Source organism: Rhinopithecus roxellana, chromosome 6 (assembly GCF_007565055.1).
Source record: "Rhinopithecus roxellana isolate Shanxi Qingling chromosome 6, ASM756505v1, whole genome shotgun sequence".
Classification (NCBI taxonomy): domain Eukaryota; kingdom Metazoa; phylum Chordata; class Mammalia; order Primates; family Cercopithecidae; genus Rhinopithecus; species Rhinopithecus roxellana.
In genome coordinates this window covers 7,961,156-7,977,171 of record NC_044554.1, presented here as the reverse complement: position 1 = coordinate 7,977,171, position 16,016 = coordinate 7,961,156, and the positions used below count along the sequence as shown (strand labels likewise).

Here is a 16,016-nt window from a genome sequence, read left to right as displayed (position 1 = left end):
TTTATGTGCTTCCATTTTAAAGCAAACAGAAAATTTGTCACTATCTACGATAATCAGTTATTTTGTGTGCTGGTGAAGAACATCATGGCTACAATAGAAAATGTATTCACCTACATAGAAGTAGGTGTTGTAAAGGGAAAGACACTAATTTCTTTTACAGAGAAAGAAATTACTGAGAGAAATGCTTAGAAAATATTCTGAGCAATTATAAAGCAACACATTAGAATCACCAAGTCTTTATGATATAATCCATTAAAATCAAGTAGTAATATGCACTGAACAACACTTCCAGACAATTATCAAAATTTTAAAGTAAACTTATGAAAGATATTTATCACACTAGAAATGCAAACTAAAGTCATAAATCGGCAAATCCGTATCATGAGGCGATAGGACATTTTCTATCATTGTGCAATGATCATAAACTCAAGAGGGTTAGCATAAAGATACTTCACAGAGACATCATACATAATGGAAACATTTCATACCCAATCACATCTGTGATGAGAGAGACATAAAATGGCTTTTAGGTAATCTTTTTCACTTGCGAGTTGCTACAAAATTTTGTCACAAGAGTCATTTCTACACTGTAAGTGACCTAAAACATTTCCATCCTGTTTATTTCACTTTAGTATACCTTACAAAAATTATATTATATTTTTGTAATAATTACTATTCAAAGGCAAGAAAATGTCTTAGTAGTATTTATTATCATCACTGCAACTAGAAAAAAAGAAATAGGAGTAGTTTCCTAAAGTTATCTTCCACACAGCCATATATGCTCATCCAACTCTAGCTCTATTACTGTACTGTCAGCCAAAGATGAGTCCAAGTGGCTGCTCCATTGGTGACAGCAGGAGTGACAGCCCTCATACTATGTGAAAGAAATTGTTTTATTAGAGACCACCAACATTAAATTTTAGAAAAAACTATATGGATAAAATCTTTTTCATAAACATATCTAAAGGTATTCAATATTAACTTATACAAGTTGAATATCCCTTATCCAAAATACTTGAAACCAGAAGTATTTCAAATTTTGGATTTTTTTTTTTTTTAATTTTGGAGATTTGCACTATACTTACTGGATGAGCATATCTAATCCCAAAATTTGAAATCCAAAATGCTCCAATGAACATTTCCTTTGAGGATCATATCGGTGCTCAGTAATATGAGAATTTTGGAGCATTTCAGATTTCAGACTTTTGGATTAGGGATGCTCAACTTATATATATGTTAACAAGTATAGATATATCTACCTTTAGGAAAATCTAATGAGTGAAGATCCAAGCTTTTAAACACACTAGATAATGAGAAGCAGGTGTAGTGCCGGTTAACTAAAAGATTCTTCACTTTGTATTATGAGCTACTGCAGGGATTCGTAAATACAGAATTTCTGTATACATTCAACATGAAAAAACTCCCAAAATACCAGTTTAGTCTCAATTTTATGGAGTGCAAGCATGGAATAAGGAATGTCTGCATTTCTACTATATAAACTCAATAATTCTAACATTCTACTTATAAAGGGTGACAGATTATGCCATTCCAAAATATGCCACTTTGACATGAAGATAACTTTAAGCTAAAGGCACTTGACAAACAGCAGATGCAAGAAGGGCATTCTAATCTTTGCCTTTTCTTCCTGAAAGCAGGAGACACAATTTTTCATGTGAAAGATGCCCTTCCTGTACCAGGAGAAAAAAAAAAAACATTATTTCATGGGAAGTCATGGCAGGGGGCACAGAGGGGGTTCTGTACCAACAGACCTTGTTAAAATGTGTTAAAATAATTATCTTCCTTTAGCCTCACCACATAATTTAGTTACTTTTCCACAATTAGGTCTCTTTGTTCAATCTAACATAAAAGTATGTACGTTTTTCCACCTGTTGGGTCTTCATTTCTTTATGAGGGCTCCTGTGCCACCTAAAACTTACCTTAAATTTCTTGGCTTTTCTCCTATGACTCTGTCTTATGTCAATTTAATTCTCAGGCCCCGCGGGGACCCTAAGAGTGTACAGGTAAAATTTGCTTCCTGTACATACTAATATGATTTCCATTACACTTGCATTTTAAACTAATGATTTAGAAAACTGATGCCTACAGGTCTTGTACACATTATATACAAGACCTAAACATCAACTGAAAATATAAGGTACAAAGTATTCCCGTGGGAGAAAAAAAGATCTTCCAATTTGGAATAAGGTAGTTGGCCAAAAGCATTTTTTGGTACTTTCTTGAAGTGTATGAGTTTTTTTTTCTAAGAAACACATGTGCACACACATACCTACATACACACTGATAGTGTACTTTATCTATGATACTTAAAAGGAAATTTTCAAACATAAACTATTCCACTATAAAATTCATGATCAGTCTTGACTGAGTTACCCGAATAACCCTATCTGACATACTTTTGTTCTCACCTTTGAAATCCAATTATATCAACAATAAGATAAAAGATGACTTACCGGCCCAAAAGAATTACTGTCAAAACTGTGTCCATGATGATCACCTTCAACCCAGATGTGACCACGGGGGACTTTGACATACCGCTTTTTGTGTCCTATGGTTCTGGAAATAAACAGTGTAACCACTGAGATATGAATAGAAAAGAGATCAAACTGTTGAGCATACAAACTCTGGAATGGCAAAAATATTATATAGATGTTACAGACAGGTTAACCATGAAGCTTCTCCATAATTTCATTTTTAAGGAAGATGTGGTTAGAGCCCTTTGAATCTATTCACAGTATTTTTTTCTTTTTATATTTCTATAGGTAAGAATTTTGTGCTTAGAAAAAATGTATTGACACTAAATATAATGTGTTGTTATTTAATATAATTCACAATATTCTAAATATGTATTTATGAAATCCAATAAACCCCAACAAAATACAGATCTAACTTGGTTTTTTAACATTTACTTTTAAGTTAATATTCAACTTTTCCAACAGACTCACGCACAACTACAATCTTCATTTTTTGCAGTCAAACTTCTGAAACCAATGGACAACACTTTTCATAACCTCTTAATACTCTAAATTTCAGCATAAGAAATAAAGGAAGAACATAATCTGGATAACATCTTATTAGATAAAAACTATCAATATCAGTTGAAAATTTTTAACCAGCACTAAAGTATTCCTAAAAATGAAAGTATTTTAACAATTGTGAAGACTAAAGATAAATGACACACATGTTGCAAAACATTCTATATTCTTAATGCCGGCAAGGAAATGGACTAAGAAAAGGCTATCTCACACAGTTTTCGTAGCAATGTATAATGGTATAATGTTTTTCCCTGTATTTCCATTTTAGGCAACTTTTTGGTACATTTTTAAGATACTAAAATGTTTGTGTCTTTTGACTTAGTTATTCTACTTGTAGAAATCCATTTGAAAAATAAAATCAGAAATACAGACACATTTATTCATTACAAGGGGTGTTCAAACAAGGCTTTTTATAGCAAAAAATAATAATAATTTACCTAAATATTCAACAACACAGAATTGGTTCAATAAATTATGATACAACCAACTAAATGAAAGAGACAGGCTTACAATAAAATATTATCCTAATCCCATAATAAGAAGTTATTTTGGGGGCAGAGACTGCATTTTTTTTCTTTTATCCCCTTTTATCCCCATTAGGAAAATGCATGGCCTAAAGAAGCTTCTCAGTGTTGGCTGAATGAAGGAATGCATAAATATCACCTCCAAGCCTGCAGAGTTCAGAAACTGAGCTTGGCATGCATACTGTTCTTTGAGGTGGTGTCCCTTTGAGACTATTTTTATTAATTAGCAAGTTGTATATGTGCAGAAGAATACATTAAAAAAAAAAAAAACTAAACATAAATTGGTGATACAGAAACTGAAACTATTCATTACCTAGGATGGTTTTTAATTTTCAAGATAATTTCAGTGTTGAATTACTTTACTTTAGATCAGTAAATCATTCATGCAAGGAAGCAATATTGTGGCTATTAGAAGCCCACAGTAAGTTAATGACTGCTGTTTATTTTTAATTACTATTGGGAAGAAAGTTTTCAGCTTTTTAAAGAAAAGTGAAAAACAAGTTGAACACATCTTACCATCATATACTCTGTAATGTAAGTGTTCTTCAATTAAAATCAATTAGTTCCTGACATCACTACAGCTTTTATTATTAGACTGCCTCTAAGAACTAATATTCTACATGAAATGTTAATGACCAAAGAGAATATCCTTTTACTTAATTGTTGGCAAGGCATACTCTCCAAATCAGTCCAAATGTTTCTTCACCTTATTAAGCTGGGTATTTTGGATAAATGCTCAGAAAGAAAACAATTACCAATTTTGCCTCTTCAAATAACCATTCAAGAATTACAAAGGAAAACCAGCATAAAATTATTTCTGCAATGACATAGTGAGTTTTAAATCAAGCATATTCTTCCAGAAACCAGAAGAGTGATATGAAACCAAGATTGAGTTTTAATGTCATATAAGCCAAGATACTTGTGATAGAAAGCAACAGCATCCTAAAAGACCAGTGACAGTTACACGTTTCCTTGCACTGACCATCTTATCTGAAAAATTTAAATATAGCCTTTATCCTATTATTTTCTAGTTGCTTACAGTGCTTTATTTTTCTTTTTTGAGCCTGCTAACACTTGATATACATTTATGGGTTTGTTTGTTTATTTTTTATTTCCCTCCACTAGAATGCAATCTTTGGAACTTTGCCTTTCTTGTTCATAAGAGTATCCCCAGAGCCCAGAACAGACTGCACAGAGTACTCAATAAACATTTGTTAAATGAGTGACCAAATGAATGAATAACTGAAGAATAAAAAATACTGCCATAAAGGCAGAATAATAGAGTGGAAAGTATATAGGTTCTGGAAACAGAGTAGACCAGTTTGGATCTTGATACTATTACTCACAAGTAACCTTTTGCAAGTTACTTAGAGTTTCTACCTCTATTTCCCCATCTTTAAAATGGGAGAAGACATACCCTAACTTAGTAGTCCCCATCCTTTTTGGCAGTAGGGACTGATTTCATGGAAGACATTTTTTTTTTCATGGACCAGGGTGGGTGGGGGAAGGTTTTGGCACGATTCAAGCACATTACATTTATTGTGCATTTTATTTATATTATTATTATTACATTGTAATATATAATGAATACATTACACAACTCACTATAATGTAGAATCAGTGGGAGTCCTGAGCTTGTTTTCCTGTAACTAGATGGTCCCCTCTGGGGGTGATGGGAGATAGTGACAGATCATCAGGTAAAAGCGTCTCATAAGGAACATGCAACCTAGATCCCTCACATGCGCAGTTCACAATAGGGTTCACACTCCTGTAAGAATTTAATGACATGGCTGATTTGGTAGGAGGTGGGGCTCAGGCAGTAATGGGAACAATGAGGAGTGGCTGTTAGTACAGAGGAAGCTTCCCTTGCTGCTCACCTCCTGCTGTGCGGCCCAGTTCCTAATAGGCCACAGACCAGGACCAGTCTGTGGCCCGGAGATTAGGAACTCCTGCCCTAACTGGGCTGAAATGAAGGTAAGTAGTTAGATGAAAATAAAATGGAAAGATTGTTATACAGCATACACTCTGGAGCCAGCCTGTCTTGGCTTTTGTTTCTTACTTAACATTTTTAAGCTTACATGATCTGCACAAGTTGATGAAACTCTGTGTCAGTTTCCTCAGATACACAACTGGGCAAGTAACAATACCTAACTCAAAAAATTATTCTATAGATAAAAGTGTCATACATTAAACACTTGATAAGTGGCTTCTCTTGTAGTTGAGACTGTTTTTAATTTAAGTAAAGCACTGAACATACTTCCGATGTATAGTTAGAACCCAGTAAGTGGTAGTTATTATTGCTCTTGTCTTCCTTTGTCCATTATTTTCTTTCATTTTATAAGTCAGAATGTGTTCAGCCTCTGCCATCTATTAGCATCAGTTTTTAAAATTACCTGAACTACGCTTCAGTAATTTCCTCTCCTGACGACTGCACTGTGACTACAGACTATTTTTAATGGTACAATCAATCTTTTTTTTCTTTTGCTCTTATGTCCTTCTGGGACACTCTAAAACTTACACGTAAAAACACTATTTGTGTTCTGCATATTCAAATATGCAGGGAGTAGTAGGGGAAAGTACAATCTATTTGTGTTTTTACCTACTAGTCTCTTGTATATTTGAATATTGCTATGCTAATACAGAGTGGTTTCCTAGATACCAGACAGATTTGAAAGAACACTTAGAGCTATAGAAGAACCCTGGTAAAATTCATGCTGTATCCTAGTGCATATTCTGTTTCTTGGGTTTCAACCTAACTTTTTAAAGAATAATCCAAAGTAGCTTTAAAAAAGATGATGTTAAAATATTGGGCTGGTTCCTTTTAGGACTGCCAAAGAAATATAATACTCCTAATAGAATTTCTCTAGAGAAAGAATTTTAAATAGCTTTGTGCTCCTGAATTCACATAAAAGAAAGACAAGATAATCTTTTAGGTGATTTAACAGTTAAGTGAGGTGTCAGCCTACAAGGTTGTATGTATCTATGGCTTGCAAATAATTTTGGTTTTGACAGTCAAAAATGAGCTCTGTATGGTATTCTAACTACCTGTCTAAAAGAAAAGGCATTTTTAGTACTACCTTTACCAAGACAAGTTACCTAGGTCTTATAAATGGAATAAAGAATCATTGCCTCCAATTTGATTTGACCTTGAAAACAATGTTTTTAAGTCTCTGAATCTTTTGAGTGTCATTGGGTGAATACAAAAGTATTGTCTAGGTAATTCTTGTTACCGCAAGAAAGAAAGGGAGAACTTCTTATTAAAAGTATTTCCCAAATACACACACACACACACACACACACACACACACACACACACACACACACACTCTCTCTCTCTTTCCTTCTCTCCCTCTTAAGTAGGTCATTTATTTATATTAATAATTCATAATTTATTTAAGATATTCTTATCTATTTTTCAAATTATTCTCTTAGTTTTTCTCATTGTCCAAAGTAGTGGCTGCCCTGAGGATATTTACTGCTCCCTGGATACTAGATCCATGGTTTTCATTGTCTTGAAGGACCAGAAGTCAGGGGCTCTGGACTCAGAAAGATCAGCAGTTAGAACTAGGTCTCTTTATCACTGTTAACAGATAGAACCAGAAAAAAAAAAAAAAAATCCACCATCAGGAAAGAAAAATAAAAAGAACACTTGCCTTTGTAGTGTTGGCCTCTGAAAGAGAAAAAAACTCTCTTTTGAGAATCTACCTTCTGCTCTCAAGTGAAACTAAGGTTCAAATTCACACTACTTGGGTAGTCTCACACAGTTAAGAATCAACTTTAATCGACCCCAGGCATCTGGCAGAGAATAATCCCTTAAATGTGGCTTTCAGGTTTTCTACAGATAAATCCCAGCCAACAGGAACTCACAATCCAAAATTAAAAATCTCCTTTGGAAATACCCACCTTAGTGAGTCAGGACAAACAATAAGTAGCAAAATTAGACTCCTGCAAACTTCAAATACTGGATTTATGAATAAACATGCTATATTTAAATACTTTTAAAGTATAAAGGGAATTAAATACATGAGTAAAGAAGAATATTGGAAAGATAGACACTTGAAAAAGAATCAAATAGAAATTCTAAAAATTAAAATATATAACTAAAGAAGTGGGTTAAAAAGCAAATTACTCTGAGTTAAAGAAAGAAGTAATGAACTGGAGTAGAATTCAATACAGAGCACTAAAGAAATGGAAAATATTAGAGACATTAGAAAGGTATGGGAAGCATTGTAAGAAAATGTAACATCAGTGTAATCAAAGTTCTAAAGAAAGAGAATAAAAAGAAACAAGGAAGAGATAATATTTGAAGAGATGGTGGTAGAGGATTTTCCCGAATTGACGAATGAATAAATGTGCTGGGCCTTAGAAATTGATACCCCAAAATATGGCACTTTGATGTGTTAAACTGAAGAAGCCTCAAGGTCTCTCTGACCTCCTTCCACCTCCTGTTTCTCAACCCATTGTCTCTCCTAAATAAAGCTCATGATGAAGCTGTTCCCTGAAGTTCCCTTATCTCCCTGAAGTCCAGACTGACTCAGAAGAAAATGGTTACCTCTGGTCCATTCCCTGAGTTTTCATTAACTCAACTCATATTGCAGGAAGAAAGTCTGAAGTCTCAACATACCTGAATAAACTTTGGTCACAAACCATCGTCTGCTTTGTGGGTCCAACTTGTCTCAGGCCATTGTATGTTCAACCCCATTGAATTCCCATAAAAACCATTTACTACCACCCTAAAATTCTCCACACTTCCCCATCTCCCTTCCCCCTAAAAAGAAGGGTATAAAATGATCTATACTCCATTGCCTGGTATACTCGCTCTGTGACTGAAGCCTCCACTGCACTTTGTATGACTTCACTATTAATCTGCCTTTTGTCAGTTACTTTTCAATCAGTTTTCAGAGGGCGAAGGGGAAGTTTTCCTTTGACTGCTACAAATGCAGATTCCGGAATCAGTGCAAATAACAAGTAAAAATCACACTATCATATGTTGTAATGAAATTGTAGAACACTGAAGTCTCACTGCTCCCAACCTCAAATTCTGAAAAGCTTCCAGAGAAAAAACATGGACTACCTTAAAAAAAAAAAAAAAAAAGGAAAATTAAATTGACAGTAGAATTCCCTTACTGGGGTATAATTTGCATGAAATAGAATTCAGCAATCTTAAGTATACAACTCAATGAATTTAAAAATCAACGGTCACATAATCCCTATCTATATCAAGATACGAAACACTTGAGTTACTCAAAAAAGATTCTTCATGTCTCTCTGCGAGCAAATCTGCCCCACCCTCATCCTTGGCTTCAGGCAATCCCTGTTATGCTGCTTTCTGTCACTATGGTTTTGCCTTTTCTAGAATTTTACATACAGGCATACCTTGAAGATATTGTCGGTTCAGTTCCAGATCACCTCAATAAATAAATAAATAAATAAATAAATAAATAAAGCAATATTGCAACAAAGTCACAGAACTTTTTTGGTTTCCTAGTGCTTACAAAAGTTATGTTTATATTATACTGTAGTTTATTAAGTGTGCCATAACATTATGTCTGAAAATACACACCTTAATTTAAAAATATTTTACTGCTAAAAAATGCTGACAGACACCCAAAACAAGCATATTCTTTCAGGAAAATTGTGCCAATTGACTTGCTGGATGCAAGGTTGCCACAAACCTTACATTTATAAAAAATGTAACATCTACAAAGTGCAATCAAGGGAAGCACAATAAAACAAGGTATGACTATAAATGGGAACATACAATATGTATTCTTTTATTTCTGGCTTCTCACTTTAGTCTAATGCTTTTGAGATCAATTGACATTGTTCAAACAAAAGTAGTTTGTTACTTTTTTTAAAAAATAGTATACTATTATATGAATGTACCAGAATTTATCAATCAATAGTTCATGAACACTTCAGCTGTTTCTGATCTTTGACTTTTTACACAAATAATTTCAAATTATATTTAAGATTCAGGGGGTACGTGTGCAGGTTTTTTACATGGGTATATTACGTGATGCTGAGGTTTGAGATTTGAATGATCCCATTACCCAGATAGTGAGCACAGTACCCCAAATTCTTGAATATGAACACTAAAGCAGCTATGAACATTGCAGTATAAGTACGACACATTTTCATTTCTCTTCTACAAATGAAATGGTTGGCTCACCTGCTAAGTGAATGTTTAAACTGTCAAACTGTGGTCAAATATCCTATTTTTAAAAGGAAAAAAATGATTTTTTTTCTTTTTCTTTTTCCCCCACCTCCTACTTAGCTCTTAATGAAGGCAAATAATAGCCTTTACCTTCTCTCCACCAGGCATGGCAAGCTTATCTATGAGTTTACTTAGAAGTCCCAGAGACCCTACCTTGAAGCAAACCAGGTGCCTCCAGAACTCTCTTCCACCAGGAGGTAGCCTCAATTTACAACCCGCCACTGCCCACATTGGCACCAACCAGACCACCCGACAGGTAAGACATCCGAAGACCCCATACCTCTCACCCTCTCCTCTACATGTTGTTCATGCCAAGTCCCCTTTAAAAGCCTGTGCCTTCTTGTCCTGAAGACTGAAGTGGTACCCTCAAGGCAAGAGCTTGTAATGCCTCCCCAAGCAACCTCTGGAATCAAGTTCCTTTCTGTCAGATCTCATTATTGCTAATTAGACACTGCAAGAGGTGAGGGATGGGACCTGCGTTTGGTTACAGAACTGTTTTCCAAAGCAGTAGGACTAGCAATGTTTAAGCGTTTCAGTTATTCTACATCTCACCAGCACTTGATACTATCATTCTTTCCATTTTAGCCATTGTAAGGGCATAGAATGGTTTTAATTTGCATTTTCCTAATGACTAATGATCTGAGCATCTTTTCATGTATCTGTCATTTGCATATCTTCTTTGGTGAATTATCTATTCAACTTTTAAAAATTAAATTCAGTGATTTGTCTTATTACTGAGTTGTAAGAATTCTTTATATAATCTGGATATAAATTTTGTATTAGATATGTTTTGTAACTATTTTCTCCTAATCTGTGTGCTTTTAAATTTTTCTTAACAGTTTTTTTATAAAGAATATACATTTTTAATTCTGTTGAAGTCTATTTAAAACATTTTTCTTTTAAAGTACATGTTTTTCAGAAGAAATTATTGCTGAACCCAAAAATCACAAAGATTTTCTCCTGTGTTTTCTTCTTCTGGTTTTATACTTTTAGGCTACTTATAATAATTTTTATGCAGTCTGAGGTATGGTTCAAATTTCAATTTTTTATATATGGTTATCCCATTTCCCCATTTTTTTTGAAAAAACTATTCTTTCTACCTTGACTTACCCTTATTAACTTTGTTAAAATTAATTTACCCTACTATTAGTCCATTTTCACATTGCTGATAAAGACACATCCAAGACTGGGCAATTTACAAAAGGAAGAGGTTTATTGGACTTACATTTCCACGTGGTTTGGGAGGCCTCACAAACATGGAGGAAGCTGAAAGGCATGTCTCATATGGCAGCAGACAAGAGAAGAGAGCTTTTGCAGGGAAACTCCCGTTTTTTAAAACTGTCAGATCTCATGAGACTCATTCACTATCATGAGAACAGCACAGGAAAGACCTGCCTCCATAATCCAATCACTTTCCACTGGCTTCCTCCCATGACATGTGGGAATTGTGGGAGTTGCAATTCAAGATGAGATATGGGTGGGAACACAGTCAAACCATATCACCCTATATGGATGAGTCTTTTTCTGGACTCTATTTTGTTTCATTGATGTTTATACCAATATCATACTGCCATGATAATTGTGGCTTTATAGGTCTTGAAATCAGGTGCGATGATTCCCCCAATTTTGTTATACTCCTTTCCAAACCCCTTTGGCTATTCTAAGTCCTCTGCATTTCCAAATGATTTTAGAATCCCCTGTCCATGTCTATGCAAAGGAGCCTGCTGGGAGTTTGACTGGGATTGCACTGAATCTATAGAGCAATTTAGGTAGAAATGACATCTTAACAACATTGAGTGTTCTGATTAATGAACATACCATATCTTTCCAATTTTAAAGGTCTTTGAAAATGTTTCTGTTCTGTTGTGAGATTGATAGCGTAACAGTCTTGCACATATTTTCCTAAATTAATATCTAAGCATTTACTGTTTTAGTGTTATTTTAAAAGATATTTTAAAATTGTAACTCCCAGTTTTTCATTGTACTACATAGGAATGCAGTTGATTTTTCTCTATTGATTTTGTATCCTGCAGCCTTACTAAACTCTCTTATTCTAGTTTCATTTTGTAGAGTTCTCAGAATTTTCTGTGAACACAATCATGTTTTGCTGGGACTACAGGTGTGTGCCACCATGCTCCGCTAATTCAAAAAAAAAATTTTTAGAGATGGGGCCTTGCTATGTTGCCCAGGCTACTCTTGAACTCCTAGCCTCAAGCTATCCTCCCACCTCAGCCTCCTGACTAGATGAAATTTGTGTGTAAAAGTAATTGTGGTTTTTGACATTTTTAAAAGTAATGACAAAAACCACAATTACTTTTGCACCAACCTAGTAAAACAGTAAAAATACTATTGTAATTATAGTATAATTACAGACATTATGTAAGTTGACTGAATATAGAAAAGATAACTCCACACTGTAACGAAAATATATTTAAAATTAGTTTTTGCTAAAATGATGATAGATTGCATAAAATGTTAAAGGTGTAAATACCATAATTAGTTTACCTATTGTTAAATTGGACTTTGTCATGGATAAAAATAGTGAATCATATCATTATTCTATGGATGACTTCTGGCAAACCAATTTAAATAAAATAGTGAACTTGTAATGTATAATTTTATTTTTCAGAAAAATCAATATTTAATATAATTGGTATTGTTGCGTTTGTTTAGAAAATCTTCTCTCAAAATAATTTCCTGGGTGTTTGCATCATCATCATCTAGTCTGTAGGTCTTTTCCATATGCTAGTGTGCTAGTTATATAGGGAAAAAATACATTTCAATGCATTCTGCTTTTTTTTTAGAGACAAGGTCTCGCTTTGTTGCCCAGGCTAGAGTGCAGTGGCATGACTATAGCTCACTGCAGCTGTAGTCTCAAATTTTCCCACCTCAGTCTCCCGAGTTGCTAGGACTGCAGGCATGTGCCACCTCATTTTTATTTTTTATTTTTTTGTACTGACAGGGTCTCACTATATTACCAAGGCTGGCATCCAACTCCTGGCCTCAAGTGATCCTCTTGCTGATTTTAAATAAAGAATCTGGAAGCTACCTGTATAAAGTAGGATTGGGGAAAGCCTTTTTAAGTAAAATTAAAAAGCAAAAGGTATGCTGTAAAATAATATACAAAAATATCCGAGTATTTTGAAATTAAAAACCTTTGAAAGACAAAAGGTACTATAAATACATAAGTCAACCGATTAACAGTATCTATATGGAGGGAAAATGTTGTACAGATGTTGCATATATAATGAAATTATGTTTAAAAAAGACAATTCAATTGAAAATGGATAAAAGATACAAATAGGCAAGTGACAGATGAGACAGGAAAAACTGCTTAACTTCACTAGTAGTCAGGAAAATACGAACTAGAGTAAACATGACTTTATAGTCAACTGGCTGAAACACACTGCTAGCACAGGTATAGGAAACATGTACTCTCACATTGCTGGTAGAAATAGGAAGAGCTATAATCTTTTTGGAAGCAATCTGGCAGCATCCAAAATATTTAAAAAATTTATTTGCCTTGTGATCTAGCAATTCTACTCCTGGGATACAGACATAACATAACTATGTAAGGACACAGGTACAATAATGTTTTTCATAACACTGTTCAGAGTGGCAAAAAATCTGGATGTAAAGATAACACTTAAAACAGGAAGGTTTAATAAATGATAGTATGTGCATACCATGGTTTGTTATATAATCCATAAAAAGAACAAATTAGAGCCATCAATTAACTTCAGAGATGTTTCAAAAATTATCGAATAGAAAAGCAGAAAAGCACACAATATGATTTATCCTTTGTAAAAAGGAAAGGTTTAAAAGTCACTATATGCAAATGTGAATGTGAATATAGGAAGCATTACACTAGCATAAAGAAAATTATATTGAAGATACACAAGGGGTTGTTGACATGGGTGGAGGATGAGAGAACTTAGTAATAATAACAGAAAGTAAAAAAAGGAAAGGGCATAGGCAAAAAAAAAAAAAAAAAAAAAAAAAGAAACAATCACAAAACACTTCCAAACAAAGCATTATGATATTACCATATTTATGCCTTTGTGTAAATTATATGTGGATTCATATAAAAAAGTAATTATAATAGACATAAAATATTTTATATATACATATATACATTCAATACATAAAGATTTAAAGACCAATAATTGTGTCATAGCAACGAAATAGGCAGAAATTAAAAAAGAAGGAAACAAACAGTAATTTATAAAAGTTGGAGTATTAATTAAGGGCAATATGTCCAGGAATCCTCCCATTTAGTTCTTCCCTCTGAGACTGAATGCAACAGTAAATAAATGTTAGAGGGCAAGAACAGAGTACAAATCAAGTTCATGGAAATATCCTTCATTTTGCCTTTGCTAAGGGCTCTCAACTAGTTGCTCACTATGCTAAGCTAAGGATTTCTCAAATGCTGGTTCTAACAGGATGCCTGTTAAAATAGTCACTTTTGTTTAAGTAATATACTACAATTCTAAAAAGTTTGCTATTGATTGCATAGATTGGGAAGGCAAAAGAAAAAAACAAAAACACAAACACAAACCCAAAGCCAGAACAAATAAAACACATTCTCTACTTCCCTAGAGACTGCTCCCCATCTGTGAGTAAAATTAGGAGGGAAAGATTAAAGAGTTGGGACATGTACTGATGGGCTGAGTCTACACTGGCTCTTCCTGCCATATAATTCATAAAGAATCAGAAGGTACTCTTTAGCTAGAAGATAAGCTCTTTTTCCTGAGTTTTTTTTTTTTTTTTTAATAAACTTAGCAACCATTCTACATAGTCATTACAATAAAGTTTGTTATCCTCTTCTAGGTGGGAAGCTCAGCAAACCTGTCTTTGTGCTCCTATTTCAGAGTCAATAACGTTTTTAACTTTTTAGGCCTTTGGAGCCACAAAGACAACTCTTTAATCAAGATATATGAACTGATTGATTTCCTTTCTTTTCCTTTGATCTTTATAGAGCTTATAATTTTATTTTTTAATAATTTCTCTGTTAACTCAATTCATTATTTATTGCCTGCAATGATTATGAAACTATTTGATCTTCAAAGTGTAGAATGATACAGTATCTTTTGAATGAACTTTGCATTTGGCTTTTTAATCCTTCTTTTTATGTTTTAATTATCTACTAATAACATATCTACTAATATACAAATACATTACAAGAACCCATTGGAATGTGGCTAAATTTGAATCGGAATCTTTCTTTTTACGTGACAAATGGTGCAAAATAATAAAGCCACCTAATCAAAGTTAGCAAAGATTAGTTTGCTAATATCATGTATTTTTCTAACTGAATATTCCTTTATATGAATTATTCCAACAGTTTCATACAAATGATAGTACTACAGAAAGAGAATACAATGACTTCTTAAAAGAAATGCCATATTACATTCCATATTTGACAGCTATAGATTATTCATTAAATATAAATATAAATAAATATTATTCATTAAATATAAATATAAATTATTCATTAAATATAAATATTATTCATTAAATATAAATAGTTTTTATAGAGTATCAAATAAGGACTCTTGCTAATTCAAGCCCAAATTGCTTCAGCCTACATGAACCTACATTACAAACCCATATTACAATGCCCAGACTACCAGCATTCATATGAATGTAGGGCAGTGAAATGTTTAGAAGTCAGATCTATTTTTCTTTCCCAATATAGGATATTTTTGTTTTACTAGTACACGGTGGGTGGCAGGGTGCTAACCTATGAATTCTCTGGGCTACAAAGCATGAAAGGAGCTATGGATCAGAGCACCTGTGTATGTTTCCTATTAAACATAAAGCTCACATAAAGTGTTCTAGGCTATTTTGTGCCTTGTATAACTTTGAATATTTTTGTATGGCTTTGTATATCTTTGAATATTTGCTATCAATGACCTAAGCCACAATAATTAGAGAACAAAGTTCTCAACTTCCAAGAAATATGCTCGATTATAAGCCTGACTTTTTCTTTATGAAAGAGAAAAATCAGGGAATGTTCAATTCAGATAGGAAGAGCAGGAAATCATTTTTAATAAGGTTTTTAAACTTTAAATGTAACCCCAAATAATAATAAATAGCATAAAATTGACTTCTATCTCCACTGGGTTGGTGTGGTATATGTCTGACCCTTAAGAAACTGGATTCAAGAGGATAAAGTGAATCTTTAAAAGATGTAATTTCTCCTTTTTTGTGTGAAGATCT

At 33.5% G+C, this 16,016-nt stretch overlaps 1 protein-coding gene across 11 annotated transcripts in view; it reads right to left on the bottom strand.

The window, feature by feature from the left end:
- IMMP2L (inner mitochondrial membrane peptidase subunit 2) overlaps positions 1-16,016 on the bottom strand; it is a 913,124-nt gene that overhangs the window by 221,622 nt on the left and 675,486 nt on the right. For 9 of the 11 annotated variants that reach the window (XM_030932891.1, XM_030932893.1, XM_030932900.1 and 6 more), the window contains one exon: positions 2,472-2,574. The exons of 1 other annotated variant lie outside the window; for it this stretch is intronic. In XM_030932891.1, coding sequence (XP_030788751.1) covers positions 2,472-2,574 — 103 coding nt within the window. Of the gene's footprint in view, positions 1-1,427; positions 1,689-2,471; positions 2,575-16,016 lie in introns of those variants that run through there. One more of the 11 variants, XM_030932901.1, reaches the window with a different exon arrangement.